The sequence below is a fragment of the Talpa europaea genome (assembly GCF_964194135.1).
Source record: "Talpa europaea genome assembly, chromosome: 7".
Classification (NCBI taxonomy): Eukaryota; Metazoa; Chordata; class Mammalia; order Eulipotyphla; family Talpidae; genus Talpa; species Talpa europaea.
In genome coordinates this window covers 2,938,327-2,952,343 of record NC_140074.1, presented here as the reverse complement: position 1 = coordinate 2,952,343, position 14,017 = coordinate 2,938,327, and the positions used below count along the sequence as shown (strand labels likewise).

The window sequence follows — 14,017 nt, the reverse complement described above, 5'->3', positions numbered from 1 at the left end:
GCAGCACGGGGCTCCAGGTAAATTCTCAATAAATGTTCGCTGCAGCTCACTGGTGCTGCTGTGCCCACAGATGGAATTCCTAAGTGGCCCACTTGCATCCTTCATCCAAACTCCCACATGGTACCTGTCAGTGGAACCTTCTGTGGTAGTAGAGATGTCCCGTGTGCTGGCTAATGTGGGAGCCACCTGTGGCTATTTGAAATAGCATTTGAAATATGACTGGCACCACTGAAGTGTTGAAGTTTTCTAGTCTTTACATTATTTGAATTTAATAACTGCACTTGGCTCTTGGCCACCCAGTTGAGGAGCCCAGCATGTCCCACTGGTTCGGTCATAGTCTATTATGTTGCAGTTACATCATGAGAGAGGAAATCTCGCAGTGATGTGCCACAGGACAAATGATCTGGAAATACTAGCAGTGTTTTTCAGTAACTCGAGGGGAAAGGGCTGCTGTCGTGCTTGATTTTTACTTTTGTGGCACACACGCAGTCACATGCATGCTGGAGCTCATGGTGGGAAGTAACACAGGTGAAGCTTTACGCATCTGTGGTTTGTAGGAGGAAAAGTAACCAGGGAAGGTCACTGAATTTCATTAGATTTATCTGGACGTGTCTGCGACACTCAGGATGGAGGGCGTGGCGGCTTGTCCAGGTTGCACCCTGCCTGTTCTCGGAGCCATCGCTGGCAAGCGAGGGCAGCGGCAGGACTTCATCTGCTCAGGAGCATGTCTGTTACTCTCCTGACGTTGCTGCTCTGCCTGTGAGAACTGGTGCAGGCCCGGGTCTTCTGCCTTTCACTCTGGTGCTTCGTTTCGGCTCTCACGTCTTACTTTTTTTTCGACAGTCACAACATTCCCCCGCTCCCCGGCTCAGCTGCCGACAGCCCTGCTCGAGCACAGACCCCGCCCCAGCTCTCTTTGCTCCCACTTGGTGGCCGCCGCTCCCACGTAAAATAAAAAGTAGTCACGTCACTTTACAAATGAGATGTTTCTCGGTCGACAGTGACAGTTCACTTTCGGGCTGGCCTGGCATTGTCTAATTGTCTTTTGTCGTGGGCTTTGTAGCCAGCCTGTCTCGGTCCGCCTTCCTGTCTCAGAGATACTACGAAGACTTGGATGAAGTCAGCTCAACCTCATCCATTTCCCAGTCTCTGGAGAACGAAGACGCGCGCCCAGCCTATAAAGACGACGATGCTGCGACCCAGGCCCCTCGCCATACCCCCGTGACTCGCACATCTTCCGTCTTCACTAAATCTCCTGGTGTGATGGGAGATTTGCGTAAGTAAAGAACCAGATGGAAAGTTATCTTTTCACCTGCTAGGTCTGTAACTAATGAGGGAGCTGTAACTGGGTTTTATACTACCATACCAGTCAGTCATTGGGTCCAGCCCTTTTCTGCTAATATTCCAGGAAACCAGAAGGCTGATTCAAAACAGGGGTGTTCCCCTGGAAAGTGACTGGCAGGATATTGTGAAGAGACTCTACAGGGTCCATACTATCACTGCTGGACCAGCTTCTGTTTATCTACACAGGTCTCAGGAGTGAAAGGACAGGGCTATTTTCCTGTTCAAGCAACATTCACAGTCATGCCCTTCAAATTCTGGCTCTTTCAGCCCACTGCTTGTAGCCATGTTCTGTCTGAAAGCTCACCAGCTATCATGCAGCTTGTGGGACTTGGCTCACTGCCGGGACCTGCGTGCTGATACCTGCTATCCAAGGTGTTGGGGCTCCGGCAGGGCACTCTCGCTGTGGTGCCGGTCCTGGAATCGAGAGGTTCTTGGAGAGGAGAGCAGGCAGCTGACAGATGTTGGCATGAAAGTCACATTGATACTGGGCGATAAGGGTACTAAAACTGGCCAAGGACAGTACCCAAAGAGTTTACTGGTCACTGTTAGGTTTTCCATCCGTACACACAATTGCAAGACCAGTCAGGTTCAGGGAACAACAATAATAAAATTTATTTAAAAAACAGGGGAAAACAAAGAATCACTGAGGCCCCAAGTGGCCGGTTATCTCACCCCAAGTGGTGTCCATGTTTTGAAGTCCTAAACTGGAGACATCTAATATGGCGTCTTCCCGCCAGTGGGGGCCTGGAGCCCCTGGCAGCCAGACAGTAGTCTGGGATCCAACTCACAACGACAGCAAAAGACGCAACAGGAGATGCTCAGCGGAGCTGCTGAGATGTGCCAGCTCAGTCAGACAAGCAGCACAAAACAGCAGCTGCAGCAGCCGAACGGCCCAACAAGCAGCCACGCTCACGCCACTCAGGGAGGTGCCCAGCTCTGGGTCTTTGCCTTCCCCTCCGGCTGTAACAGCAGCAAAGCCGGGGACGGTCTTAGTCGCTTGGCTACCTGCAAAGCCTCAACTTTTCTCCTCTGAAGTTGGCTGCTGGAAGCCTCTCCACGTCCTTCGGAGGCCCGCACAGCCTTCTGGAAGATGGGCGTGGTGGGGGCTGGGATGGCTGATCCTGTGGGCTGCTCTGCAAGTCCCCTTATATTTCCTATCTGAGTCTCCACCCACGGATTCTTTTTGTCCGGGCGTGTTTCAGCTGGGCTAGTCCTCGACACCTGCATCCCCCTCCAGGGGGCGACCCTGTAACAGCCTTTGGCTTCAGCCCTGGGTACGTGTTGAAAATGCACTATTATATAGATGCAAAGATCGGATGGAATGACTGATCCCGGGGCCTGCTTCTGCAGCCCTTTGTGTTTCCTATCTCACCCCCACTCATCTTTTTTGTCTGGGTATATTTCTGGGGCTATTCATCCTCACCCGCTTCTCCCCCTCCAGGGGGCACCACCTGTAGTAGCCTTTGGCTTCAGCCCTTGTTACAGGCTCATCTCAGTGTCAAGAAGCAATTGGGTGAAGTGTTTCAGCCGTAGAGGCGGCAGGCAGGCACGTTGCTCGGGGCCAGCCTGTTGCGTGCTGGGCCTTCCTGTGCTAACACAGGTATTTAGTGTTAACATTTTCTCTTACCTGATATGGAGTATGTACCATTTTAACTTGTCTGTGTCCCACTCTCTCACTTAATCTTTCTCTTTCCATCAGTATCTACATCTACTAGCAAGATCACTCCTCAGGGGGCTGATAGCACAATGCTTGCAACAAAAACCGTGAAACACAGCGCCCCTGGTCCTTCCCACCCCATCTCAGCTCCCCAAGCGGCCGGTGCAGCGGCACTGAGACGGCAGAAGGCCAGTCAGGTGCCAGGTAAGAGCTGTGGCCGCACACCTGCGGGGACTGCTGCCCACTGAGCCTGGCCCCACAGGAGGTGCCAGGAGACACTGCTGCCTTCCAAAGAGAAAACTGGTGTGGTAGTGCCCTCCCTGTCTTGGGGAGAGTTCCAAGAAGGCAGAGACGAGGCCTGAAACCTTGGTGTTTAAGAGGAGTCTGAGATCTGCCACATTCAGTTAAGTGGGAAATCAGTGGTTTTAGATGAAGCTGTTAGTCCTTGCTTTTGGCAATGCTCCCTTCATTTTTAATTTCTTAAGTCTGCTTACAGCGCCCTCCAAGGGAGGCAGGCAGCAGTGGTTTGCTGCTGTTTGTCAAACAGGATGTGCCAGAAAACAAGACAAGCCTCAAATGAATGAACCTTTGCGGTTAGAGCCCCACTAATGTGAAAATTGTCTTGATCTCATTTTGGGGGGGCACAGCCACCCCAGGAGGTAGATCTGGACATGCGTGTTGGCTTTTTAGCAGTGTTGGGCCCATTGTGGTACAGTTTGCCCATTGCCAGGTGGTACGAGCCGGGCCCCAGCCCTTGTCCTCCCCCTGGCTGCACAGTGCCTCAGGCTGCAGTTCAGCCTTGGCAGAGGATGTCCACCAGCTCATCAGTGTTTACATTTTGTCAGTGGTTTGTGGCTGTCCAGAATTCTCTACATGCACATTTCTAGGTAGTTGGCCTCAAGTACATCGGTTGTCACCAGTTTATAATTTGTACAAACAAGTGGTTCTCAACCAAAGGTTAGTTTGACCCTCCCCCCAAAAATGGTTGGCAGTGTTGCTGGCATTTACCATAGCGCCCAGGAGCGCTGCAAACAACTGAAGTTGCAGAGGGCGCCCCACAACAGGGGATTACTCATCCGCAACGTGGCAACAGTGCCCAGGTTAAGAAACTGCTGTGAATCAGATATTCTTGTTTGGGCTGAATATGGTTATTTTTTTAGTTTCATCACTGCTTAGAACACATATCAGGTTAGACTTTTTTTTTTGGAAGACTAAAAAGGCATGGTGGTTTGATGTACATAAAAAAGAATTACCATTATTCAACAGTAAAGGTTTCTAAGAAAAATTCAAATATTAAAACCCTTTGTAAGGCATCTGAAATAGATATGAAACGGCATAAACAAGGTGACACTTTCAGGTACCTTTGAACCTTCTGGGAAAAGGAAAGAATTCTGTGATGTTTTCTTTCAATAGTACGTGGACCAAGCAGAATCTTGGCATTATGCTGAATAGGCCTGAAATCAAGCTGAGAGACTCCATTATTTATAAACTTAAAATCTGCCAGCACTTAGGATTATTCCACTCTCAGCAGGAGGTGGCGTGACTGCCATTCTCATTTTGGAAGCAAAAATTTCTAAGGTGTATGCACCTTTGAATGTGAAAGATTAGATATGTGCGGTCGTAGCGAAGCGTCGCTGGAGGCGGCTCTGAGGGAGGGAAGAAACAGCTGCCCAGACCCGCCCCTACCTGGGTCGCAGTCTCTGTCAGAGACGAGAGACCTGAGAGCTTGGCTCAGGCCTTAGTTTGTTGCTCGTGTCAGCTAGTCTTCTGGGTCACAGCTCTCAGTTACAGAGCACCAGACAGCGGCGTGAAAGCAGACACGCCCAAGGTAGGGCGGCGAGGAATCGGTCCCTCTTGCCATTCCTCCCTTCAGGACCGCTCGGCCCCTTCCCCGCTCTCATCCCAGCCCGTTTTCTTTGTGTCCATCTTACCAGGCCTGCTCGCCACTAGAGAAGAGATAGTACCGTAGACACCTTTGTGTTCTCATCACCCACCACGGACTCTGACCCTTAAAAGCCCTTGCAAAGGAGTGGTTGACTGGAGGGAGGGCAGGGGGACGGAAGGACTCCCCCGCCTGTCTGTTCGCCCACCTATCTCTTTGCTCTTTCCAAGACGTGCCAAGCAAGTAGCTGCTATCTCAGCTCTGCTCCACAAAAGCTGGCCGGGACGTTCTTTTTCCCTCCACTGGTACATTTGATTAAATGGCACAGAGCTTGACTCCACAATCTTTACTAGCAGAGGAGGCCAGGTGCCCCGGGGAGCACAGCGCTGCAGACTCACTGAGGAGATTCCATTACATAAGGCCGCATTCTGCTGGAGCGTGGGCCCCGATTATTCGTTTGTATATGTCTGGGTCTTTGATCCTACTGCAGTTAATATGTGTCTCTCTCTCCCCTATTCATATAGCTACGAGTACTTCCAACGTTAACTCACCTTGGAAGCCTGGCTCTGAATTGCTAAACTTGCAGGAATGTAAGGATAAGCAGACCACCTCCTCTGCAGCCATGGGGTATGTTACTCCTCCGCGTGTTTGTCTGACTCTTCCTGGAACAGCAATGAACTGCCTGCGGGAGCAGCAGGGCTGCCGGCCCGGGTCACCCTCCTGTGGAGCCTCCTTCACCTGAGGTTTTTAAGAGCAGTGGATAACTAATTTGGGGAGCACGTTGGGCTCTTGGAGGATCTTCGTCCTTCGCTTGCCAGTAACAGCTGCCTTAGCCGCCCCTGAGCCTGTCTTGGTGACCTGCCCTGCGCTGGCCATCTGCTGGTCTCTGCAGTACACACGAGGGCTGTTACGTCAGGCAGAACCTTTTTCGCCTTCTTTTTTAATGCTCTGGAACTCTCAGGGTTCCAGAGTTGATGTTTTGCTCTAGGGCAGACGACTGATTGGGAAGATGCAGTGATGACCTTGAGCTTGACAGTCTCGTGGTGGGGAGGCCTCTCTTCTTTCCTTCAGGCATTTCTCTTCTTTCAAGTCTTTTGCCTTTCGTGTGAAAAGGCAGCCTTTGAAGAGGCAGCAGCTCTGTTTGGAGACTTCCAGCTTCTCTCCCCGCTGGATTGGCCAGCGGGGTCATTCCTGCCAGAGCTCACTTTCCTTTAGTCTGAATCTGTGTAGAATTCAAGGCGCTGACCCCTTCCCACCCTGGGCTGCACACTTTATAGACAGACCATTCCCGGGCCCTGTCACTCAGTGTACTTGGTTCCAAGCTCACGCTAGTCCAGCCCAGCCTCCCTGGTAACCTGGGGAAGAGCTGAGGGACATTCCTCAGCAGGAATGCATGTAGGGAAGGTGAGGATCAGTGTCATTCAGGATGTTAGTGTCTGGAGCCCATGATCCGTCCACAGCTGGCAGTGCAGCCGCAGGCCCGTGGTTTCCTGCATCATGCCCATGCTGCTACCCCCAGGACTGGTCTGCCCGCTGTCTGCTTTGGTTTTTCCTAGCGGCCTGCCTTCAGCACTCTGCTGCCCTTCTCTTTTTTTCTGCATTGATCCATTTATCAACGCTGCCTGTTCCTGGTATGGTTTTAGTTATCTCAGGGCCATGCTACCACTCCCCTGCAACCAAAAAAAGCCTTTGCCTCTCTCTCATAGTGACCTTGAAGCTTTGCTGTGCTGTTTAGACCAAGATGGCATTTGTCAAGTGGTTGTAAGTGTTTCAAAGGAAAAGGCTCTGTGGTTTTAGAGTCAGACTCGTGGTCAGATTCCTAGCGTAAGGAAGGCAAAGAGAAGCCACTGAAAGGCGGGATGTTTCCTAAGACAGGAACCCCTGGTGTAATGGTGAAGGAAATGCAGGCTAGTGTTTCTGAGCTCCTTTGGGAATGAACGCTGTGCAAGAGCACCCCTTGGAAATGGCCCGGTGCCCTTTCTCAGCCTTGCTCCCCGATGGGTCCATCTGCTGGTCTCTGACCGCACCTCGTCAAGGGGCAAGTCTGCACCTGCTTTTCTTCCGATTGAAGGGAAATGGACATAAGAGAGAGGAATCTCGAAGACACTTTCCTCCTGTCTCCACAGAATTAGACTGTGCTGCAGTTACATGACTTGCTTGCCCAGCACGGTGCCTGGAGCTTCATTACTTTTTTTTTTTTTTTTTTAAGATTTATTTAATTTATTTATTTATACAAGTGCTGGGTACAGTCAGAAGTATGGGAGGGTGAGAGAATTCACCAGAGCCAGAGCGGGGAGCAGAGCAGGCAGAAGGACCAAAGTACACTGCTGAGGGGAGCAGCGGGCGGCAGGAGAGGTCTGCGCGCCATGTGGGACCCTCCTCTGGTGGCCGGAGAGCAGCCGGGGATCGAACCGGCGCTGCAGAGGCCGCGGGCAGCTTCGCAGCCCAGCGCTCAACCGCTGCGCCACCGGGGAGGCCCGCTTTATTACTTTTTAACCATCATTTATTGAGTAATAGGGAAACTCTAAGCGTCATTGACAAATGGAAATTGGTGTCTGCCGTCTTCCCCCGCCCCCAGTAGAAAAATTGAGAGGGGAGTATGTTCTTTACGAAATGGCTTGCTCTCAGCTTCTGTTAGCAGTAGTTTCCTGAGTGTATTTTCTTTTGTTCTGAGTTATTTTCCCGAGTGGCATCCAACAGATTTATCACTGGGTCAGCTTACATATTTCGGCTGTTCGCACCTTCTGTTCGTTGGTTTCACCCATTGTATTAAGTAAGTGTCCTGTTCTGAGGAGGGGGTTTATCAGGAGCAGCCCTTACTGGGGCACTTCCCGCGCAGTGCAGCACTCAACCACCCTGCTCCCAGGGCCGCTGCTGCGAACCCCGCCTCAAGTGTTAGGGCTACACTGGAGAGTATCTGACTCCCTTCATCCCCTCTCTCTTTTTTTTTTTCAAGATTTATTTATTTATACAAGAATTTGGGTACAGGTCAGAGGCACGGGATGGTGAGAGAATTCACCAGAGACAGAGCAGGGAGCAGAACAGCCAGACCGAAAGCACTGCTGAGGGGAGCAGCGGGCATGACAGGAGAGGTCTGCCACGCCATGTGGGTATCTCCCTGGCTGGCCGGAAGTCAAACCCATGCTCAGAAGCTGCAGACAGCTTCATAGTGCTGCGCTCAACCCACTGTGCCACCGGGGAGGCCTCATCCCTGCCCTTATGGAGGACATCTGCCAAGCTTATCATGACGTGAGCAACTGCTTGGTTACATCGTAGTTAAGCTTCAGGAGGAAATACAGAGGACGCGCTCTATGAGGTTGACTGATCAAGTCTGGGGCTAAGGAGGAGGTGGGTCAGGAACGGGGGTTTCAGCTGAAGGTTGAACGATGACTAGAAATTGCCGGCTAAGGTTTGGGACTGGGGTGCACAATGTGTGGAAGCCAGGCCTGGGCAAGGCAGAGCACATTTGAGGTGAAGTGGAGGGAAGGCCTGTGTGGCTGAGACCTACCTGGTCATCAAGGGAGGGTAGGCACTAGCTTGATTTCCAGATGAGGTGGGATTTCCAGTTGGTTTGTTTACAAAACACACCAGACCATCATTGCTTCGGGGAATGTTGGTGTGCATGCACGCATTCATTCATCCTTTCAACCAGTACTTAGTGAGCTTTTTGGGTTTTTTTGTACTCGGCAGCAGAAGTTTAATTTTTGTTGCCAATAATACAGTGCTTGGTGTTTCCATTAACAACAAGCCGCTGCAGAGAGATCAGTTGTATTAAATTTTAATGTATCAGGATCATGTTCTCTAAACTGCCTGCAGGCTTCTGTGGCCTCCTTTAGTAAAGTTCCTCGCTAGCTTCCCTGCGGTTGTGTGGAGGTGGTGTCCATCCATCAGAAGATGGTTCTTTATCAAGAAGTCCTTCTTCCTGAACTCAGGCGACAGAAGGAAGCTCAGCGGTCTCATCTGCATGGGCGCCCCAGGCCACTGTCGTGGGCTCTGTCTCTGGAGTCATTGAAGAGCGTGCTGCTTCTCCAGGGCTCCGCTTGTCCTCAGGGCTCACAGACACAATCTCCTCTAGGAATTTTTTCAAGGTTGATCCTGATTCAAAGCGCATCTTGTCTTCATGGGCAGCAGCACTAATCGGTCCATTTGTTCCACAGGCATTGCCAATTGCCACAGGAAGTGATGACATAACACCCTGTCCCTGAAGTTTTATTTCCTTCCTCTTTCATTTTGCATATGTCATGCTTTTCCATAATAGGGAAGAGAAGCAACCTTGCCCTGACTGGTCCTGGTAGCAGGCTAAGGAGTTCAGATCAGTTCGTGTACATCAGCCAGCTGCCACTTAGGAGCAGACCTAACTGAGAAGCTGGTAGGTGACCTCGGGACTGGCCTCCATGGCAGCCAGTGCTGGCCCTCATAGCCGCGCCTGTCCCTCTCCAGCTGTGATGGTCACCGCACCGCTGCTTCCGTACTAACTGAGCAGCATCTTGCTGACAGTGCCCACGCCGCTGTTGGTGCAGGGGTGCAGCCGTTAGCAAAACAGACCTAGAGAATCTCCTTCCTGGTCATGGAGAGACCATCAGTGACATAAATAGGTAGAATATGTAGCACTTAAGATGGTGATGGTGCGGCGGAGAAAATTTAAGTGGGGGAATTGTGTCAGGACTATTGTCTGGTTTGCAATTTTAAATATGCGTCAGGGGGCGCCTCCGACACACACTTAGTGACTAAAATAGCTCAGAAATACCAAATCCTGTTTCTTTCACCATTAAACTGGATTTCCCTGACTCAGTTAATGGCCTGCTGTTCAGTGACTTGACACTTGACGTTAACAACAAAAAGGTCAGAATGCAGGTTGCCTGTATCCTAAGGAAGGAAGAGCCATGGTGGACCTTTGGTGGAGTGTGTCAAGCAGGTTTCAGAGAGGTGCAGGTGGGTCTTGGTGGCTGGAGTGACAAGGAGACCTCGGGAGCAGGCCCAGGGCGCATGAGGTGTGTGATGTCCAGCCAGGCGCCACCAGGACCCAAGTGCCCAGCCAGTCGATATTCTTAAGCAGTTAAGTAACCTAATCTGTTGATTTTTCTGTTGTTTTTTTAACTTTAGCAGTTTTTTTTTTTTTTATTGAGGCATAATTTACATGCAATGAAACCCATCTTTTGTGTGTGTGTAAAATTCTGTCATTTTTGATAAACACAAATAGTCGTGTATGTTTAGCTAGATGCAGCCGATTCTTGTTTCAGAACAGATTCAGGTCTGGAATCTGCTGGGCTCCCGAGTATCCTCTTTGGTGAATTATCAGTTGGTATGTGCTGCCCATGTATCGGATGTATCGGGTTGCTTGTGTTTTTTTATCGTTAAATTGTTTGGTTGTTTATATATCTTAGATAACTTCTTGTCAGTGTTTAAATATTTTCTCCCATTCAGTAGGGTGTCTTTTTAATCTACTTATATCATACATGGAGTTTGAGAGTAGCCCCTGCTGTTATCCTTTAAATGTGTTCGTAGAGGGCTTCCCTGGTGGCGCATGGGTTGAGCACAGCGCTTTGAAGCTGTGCGCAGCCTCTGTAGCATGGATTCGATTCCCAGCCGGCCAGGGAGATTCCCACATGGCGTGGCAGACCTCTCCTGTCGCTCCCGCTGCTCCCCTCAGCAATGCTTTCTCGGTCCATCTGCCTGTTCTGCTCCCCACTGTCTCTGGTGAATCCTCTCACCCTCCCCACCTTGGGCCCATACCCCAGCTCTTGTATAAAAATAAGTAAATCTTTTAAAAAAAAAATTGGAAAAAAAAATGTGTGTAGAACTTGCATTGATTCACTTGCTTTTGTTAATGGTAATTTTTGTCCTCTTTTTCCTGCTCAGTCTGGCTAGAGTTTTATTCTTCAAAGAACCAGCTTTTGATTTTGTGGCTTATTTTTCTGTTCTTTTCCCCCTTGATCTTTGTTTCATTTTTCCCTTTGCTTTGGGTTTTGTTTACTCTTTCTACCTTAGGGTGGAGGCTAATATCGTTGATTTGCCATCTTTTCTAACACAGGCATTTGGTATTATAAATCTCCCTAGGAAATGCTTTGACTGCATCATACAGATTTTCAATAAATTGTATTTTCATTCAGTTCAAAATACTTTAAACTTATTCTTTGGTTTCATTATCTACCTGTGGGTTATTTAAAAGTGTGTTATTTCAAAGTAATTTGACATTTTCTAGATGCCATCGTGTCACTGATTTTTTGTTTCACCCCATTGTGATTGGAGAAGTGCTTTGTACACCTTGAATTCTTTAGATTTATTGAGACTTTATGGGGCGGGATCAGCAGATAGTAAACAAACATTTTAGGCTCACAGACCTATTTGTCTCTGCCTTGCCTCTGCTGTGTGGCCTGAATGCGGTTGTGGGCAGTGGGGGCTGAGAGGCAGGGCCTCGTCGCCGCGCGGCTGCTCACTGGAGCAGGCAGTTGCCCGGGCCCGTAGCTGCCAGCCTCGGACCTAGAATATAGTGCCCTGGTAAAGTTCCTTGTGCACGTCAGAAGAACTCGTATTCTGCTCTCGTTGCTTAGAGTCCCGTAGAAGTCAAGTAAGGCAGCTGATGGTCTTGTTCAGGCCATCTGTATTCTTTTCTTCCCCAATAGTTACAATAGATACTTAAAGTAGTATGTACACAGCCCAGATGAGTTCTGGATTGTACATTTCAGGCTTAACCAACTTCATGAAAGTACTTTGAGGACAGCTGCATCCACAGATTTCCACTATGGGATTGTTTTTTGCCTGTGCTGTTTTCTCTTTTTCTCGAATAACCTCCTCCAGGTAAGATCCAAGGTAGAGCTGGTCCTCCTCGCCTTTTGTCCACTGCTTTTTAGGCAAGATCTGCTGCCTGGTGTCAGGTCCCGTGCTCTCAGTGCGAACCTTCCATGGTAGAAAGTTTTCAGGAAGTCTTTCTGTGGCTTCTTTTGCCTTATCATCCTCATGTGCTGGAGCTTCGCTTTTACCCAGTGGTCGGGCCCCGCAGCTGGTCACTCCATTCCCAGTGCCCCGCAGCCTCCAGCTTGACACTGCAACTGCTCCTGCTCACCCTGTGCGCCCCGAGCCTTTGTGTTCCTGATGACTTGTGTCTGCTGGTTCTCCCAGTGATTGAGAATCGTGTTAGTGCTTTCTGCTAGAGTTGTGAATTTGTTTATCTTCCTTGTAGTTCTGTCAGTTTTCTGCTTCCTGTGTTTTGGTATTGTGTTATTAGTTGCTGAAGTGTTTAGGATTGTTATTTTCATGAAATGACCCAGCTAGCATTATAGAGAGGGGCCCGCTTTGTCCCCCGGTCGGGGGAATTGCTCTGAGACCTATTTCCCTGACATCAGTGTAGCCACTCCAGCATGCTTGGTTTAGCACCAGCGTTGTAGGGTGGGGTTTTCCCACTCTCACTTTGCACTTATTTCGAGTCTCTATGTTTAATATAGACTTCTTGCGGGCAATAGGTAGTTGGGTCTTTGCTTTTTTAATCCAAACTGACAAGGCATTATTTTAATTGGTGTGCTTAAGTTATTTACGTTTTTTTTTAAAGATTTATTTATTTATTTGTTTGTTTGTTTGTTTATTTATTTATTTATGCAGGCACTGGGTACAGTCAGAAGCACGGGAGGGTGAGAGGATTCACCAGAGACAGAGCAGGGAACAGAACAGGCAAACTGATGAAATACACTGCTGAGGGGAGCAGCGGGCGCAGCAGGAGAGGTCTGCGTGCCATGTGGGACCCTCGCCAGTGGCCGGGAATAGAACCGGCGCTACAGAGGCTGTGGGCAGCTCCGCAGCCCTGCGCTCAACCGCTGCACCACCAGGGGAGGCCCTTAGGTTATTTACATTTAATGTGATTTTTAACATTTGGATTTTAGTCTACCATATTGCTGATTTTTTCCTATTCTTTTGTTCCATTTTTCTCTTTTTCTACCTTATTTTGGGTTCTTTTTATGATTCTGTTTTGTTGATTAATTAGCTGTAACTGTTAAGTAATCGAGTTAGAGTTTACAGTGTAAGAATCTTGTAACAGTGTCTTGTAACAGTGTTATTCAATTTCTTCCCTCCCCACCCCAGATATACATTTCACCTCTACTTATGTAGTAAACTCTATGATATGTTGCTACAAATTGTTAATTATCTTGGTTTCTTCATTTAGTCCATCTGGTATGATTTTCTTTCTTCCTGAAGGACCTCCTTTAACATTTCTTGAGTTGTAGATCTGAATTCTGTCAGCTTTTGTGTGCCTGCCAAGTCTTTATTTCACCTTTGAAAGAGATTTTCCCTGAGTAAAGAAGTCTAAGTTAACATTTTTTTTCTTTCACTTAGATGTTATTCTATTTTTAAAAAATAGCTAGAGTCAAGACTAGAACTTTAAAAATGTTCACCTCCTTTTTTTCTTTTTACAAACGTTCATTGTAGACTTTGTAAAAAACAGATCGTTTAGAAGAACAGAATAAGTCACCTTTATTCCCACCACAGATGCTCAGTTACCATTTACATGTTTATACATCTTTATTCTATGAAAATTCATTTTTTAAATAAAATTTCGATACATGCTGCTCAGTAACCTCCTTTCTCAGCTTAATCATGAACCTTAGTTGGTATCATCTTTCTGTGACATTAAAAACTCCTAATGATTCTATTTTCACATTTGCAATAGGCCTTCTCCAAGCTCTAAGGCAGGTTCAGCTCATAACTTTTAAGTCATTTGGTGACTGGATTTCACGCAGGGATGGCCATTTGACTCAGCGGGTGCTGGGATGACACCTTGGACAGCACTTGCCCTTCAGATGCAGTTTACCTGTAAGGGCAACACTTGACCGTTAGAGTCTCCACGATGGACAGAAAAACTCTGCGAAATGAATGGGTAGCTTAGGGCCCAGTATCCGCTATTATTTTCCTTTTCCTGTCCTCGTTGATTTGTCCCTTCAGTTGTTCTTGACAAGTTGGCCTTTCTTCATACTCGCCTCATCTTTCAATTGTTGTCCAAAAAATTGTTTATTAAATAGTTAACTTAAGTGCTTCCACGGTTTAGGTTTATTCTGCATATATGAATAAATGAAATGACACTTGTGGCAATGATTAAGAGTTACCAAAATAAAGCATAATCAAACCCCTTGTTTTTTTAAGCTCTT

The 14,017-nt window shown here is 48.3% G+C and overlaps 1 protein-coding gene across 1 annotated transcript in view; it reads left to right on the top strand.

The window, feature by feature from the left end:
* Positions 1–14,017, top strand: part of NUP214 (nucleoporin 214) — a gene marked incomplete at both ends in the record, with an annotated part of 90,837 nt that overhangs the window by 38,483 nt on the left and 38,337 nt on the right. Inside the window, 2 exons of the mRNA XM_084236297.1 lie at positions 1,064–1,276; positions 3,044–3,198. Coding sequence (XP_084092423.1) covers positions 1,064–1,276; positions 3,044–3,198 — 368 coding nt within the window. The remainder of the gene's footprint in view (positions 1–1,063; positions 1,277–3,043; positions 3,199–14,017) is intronic.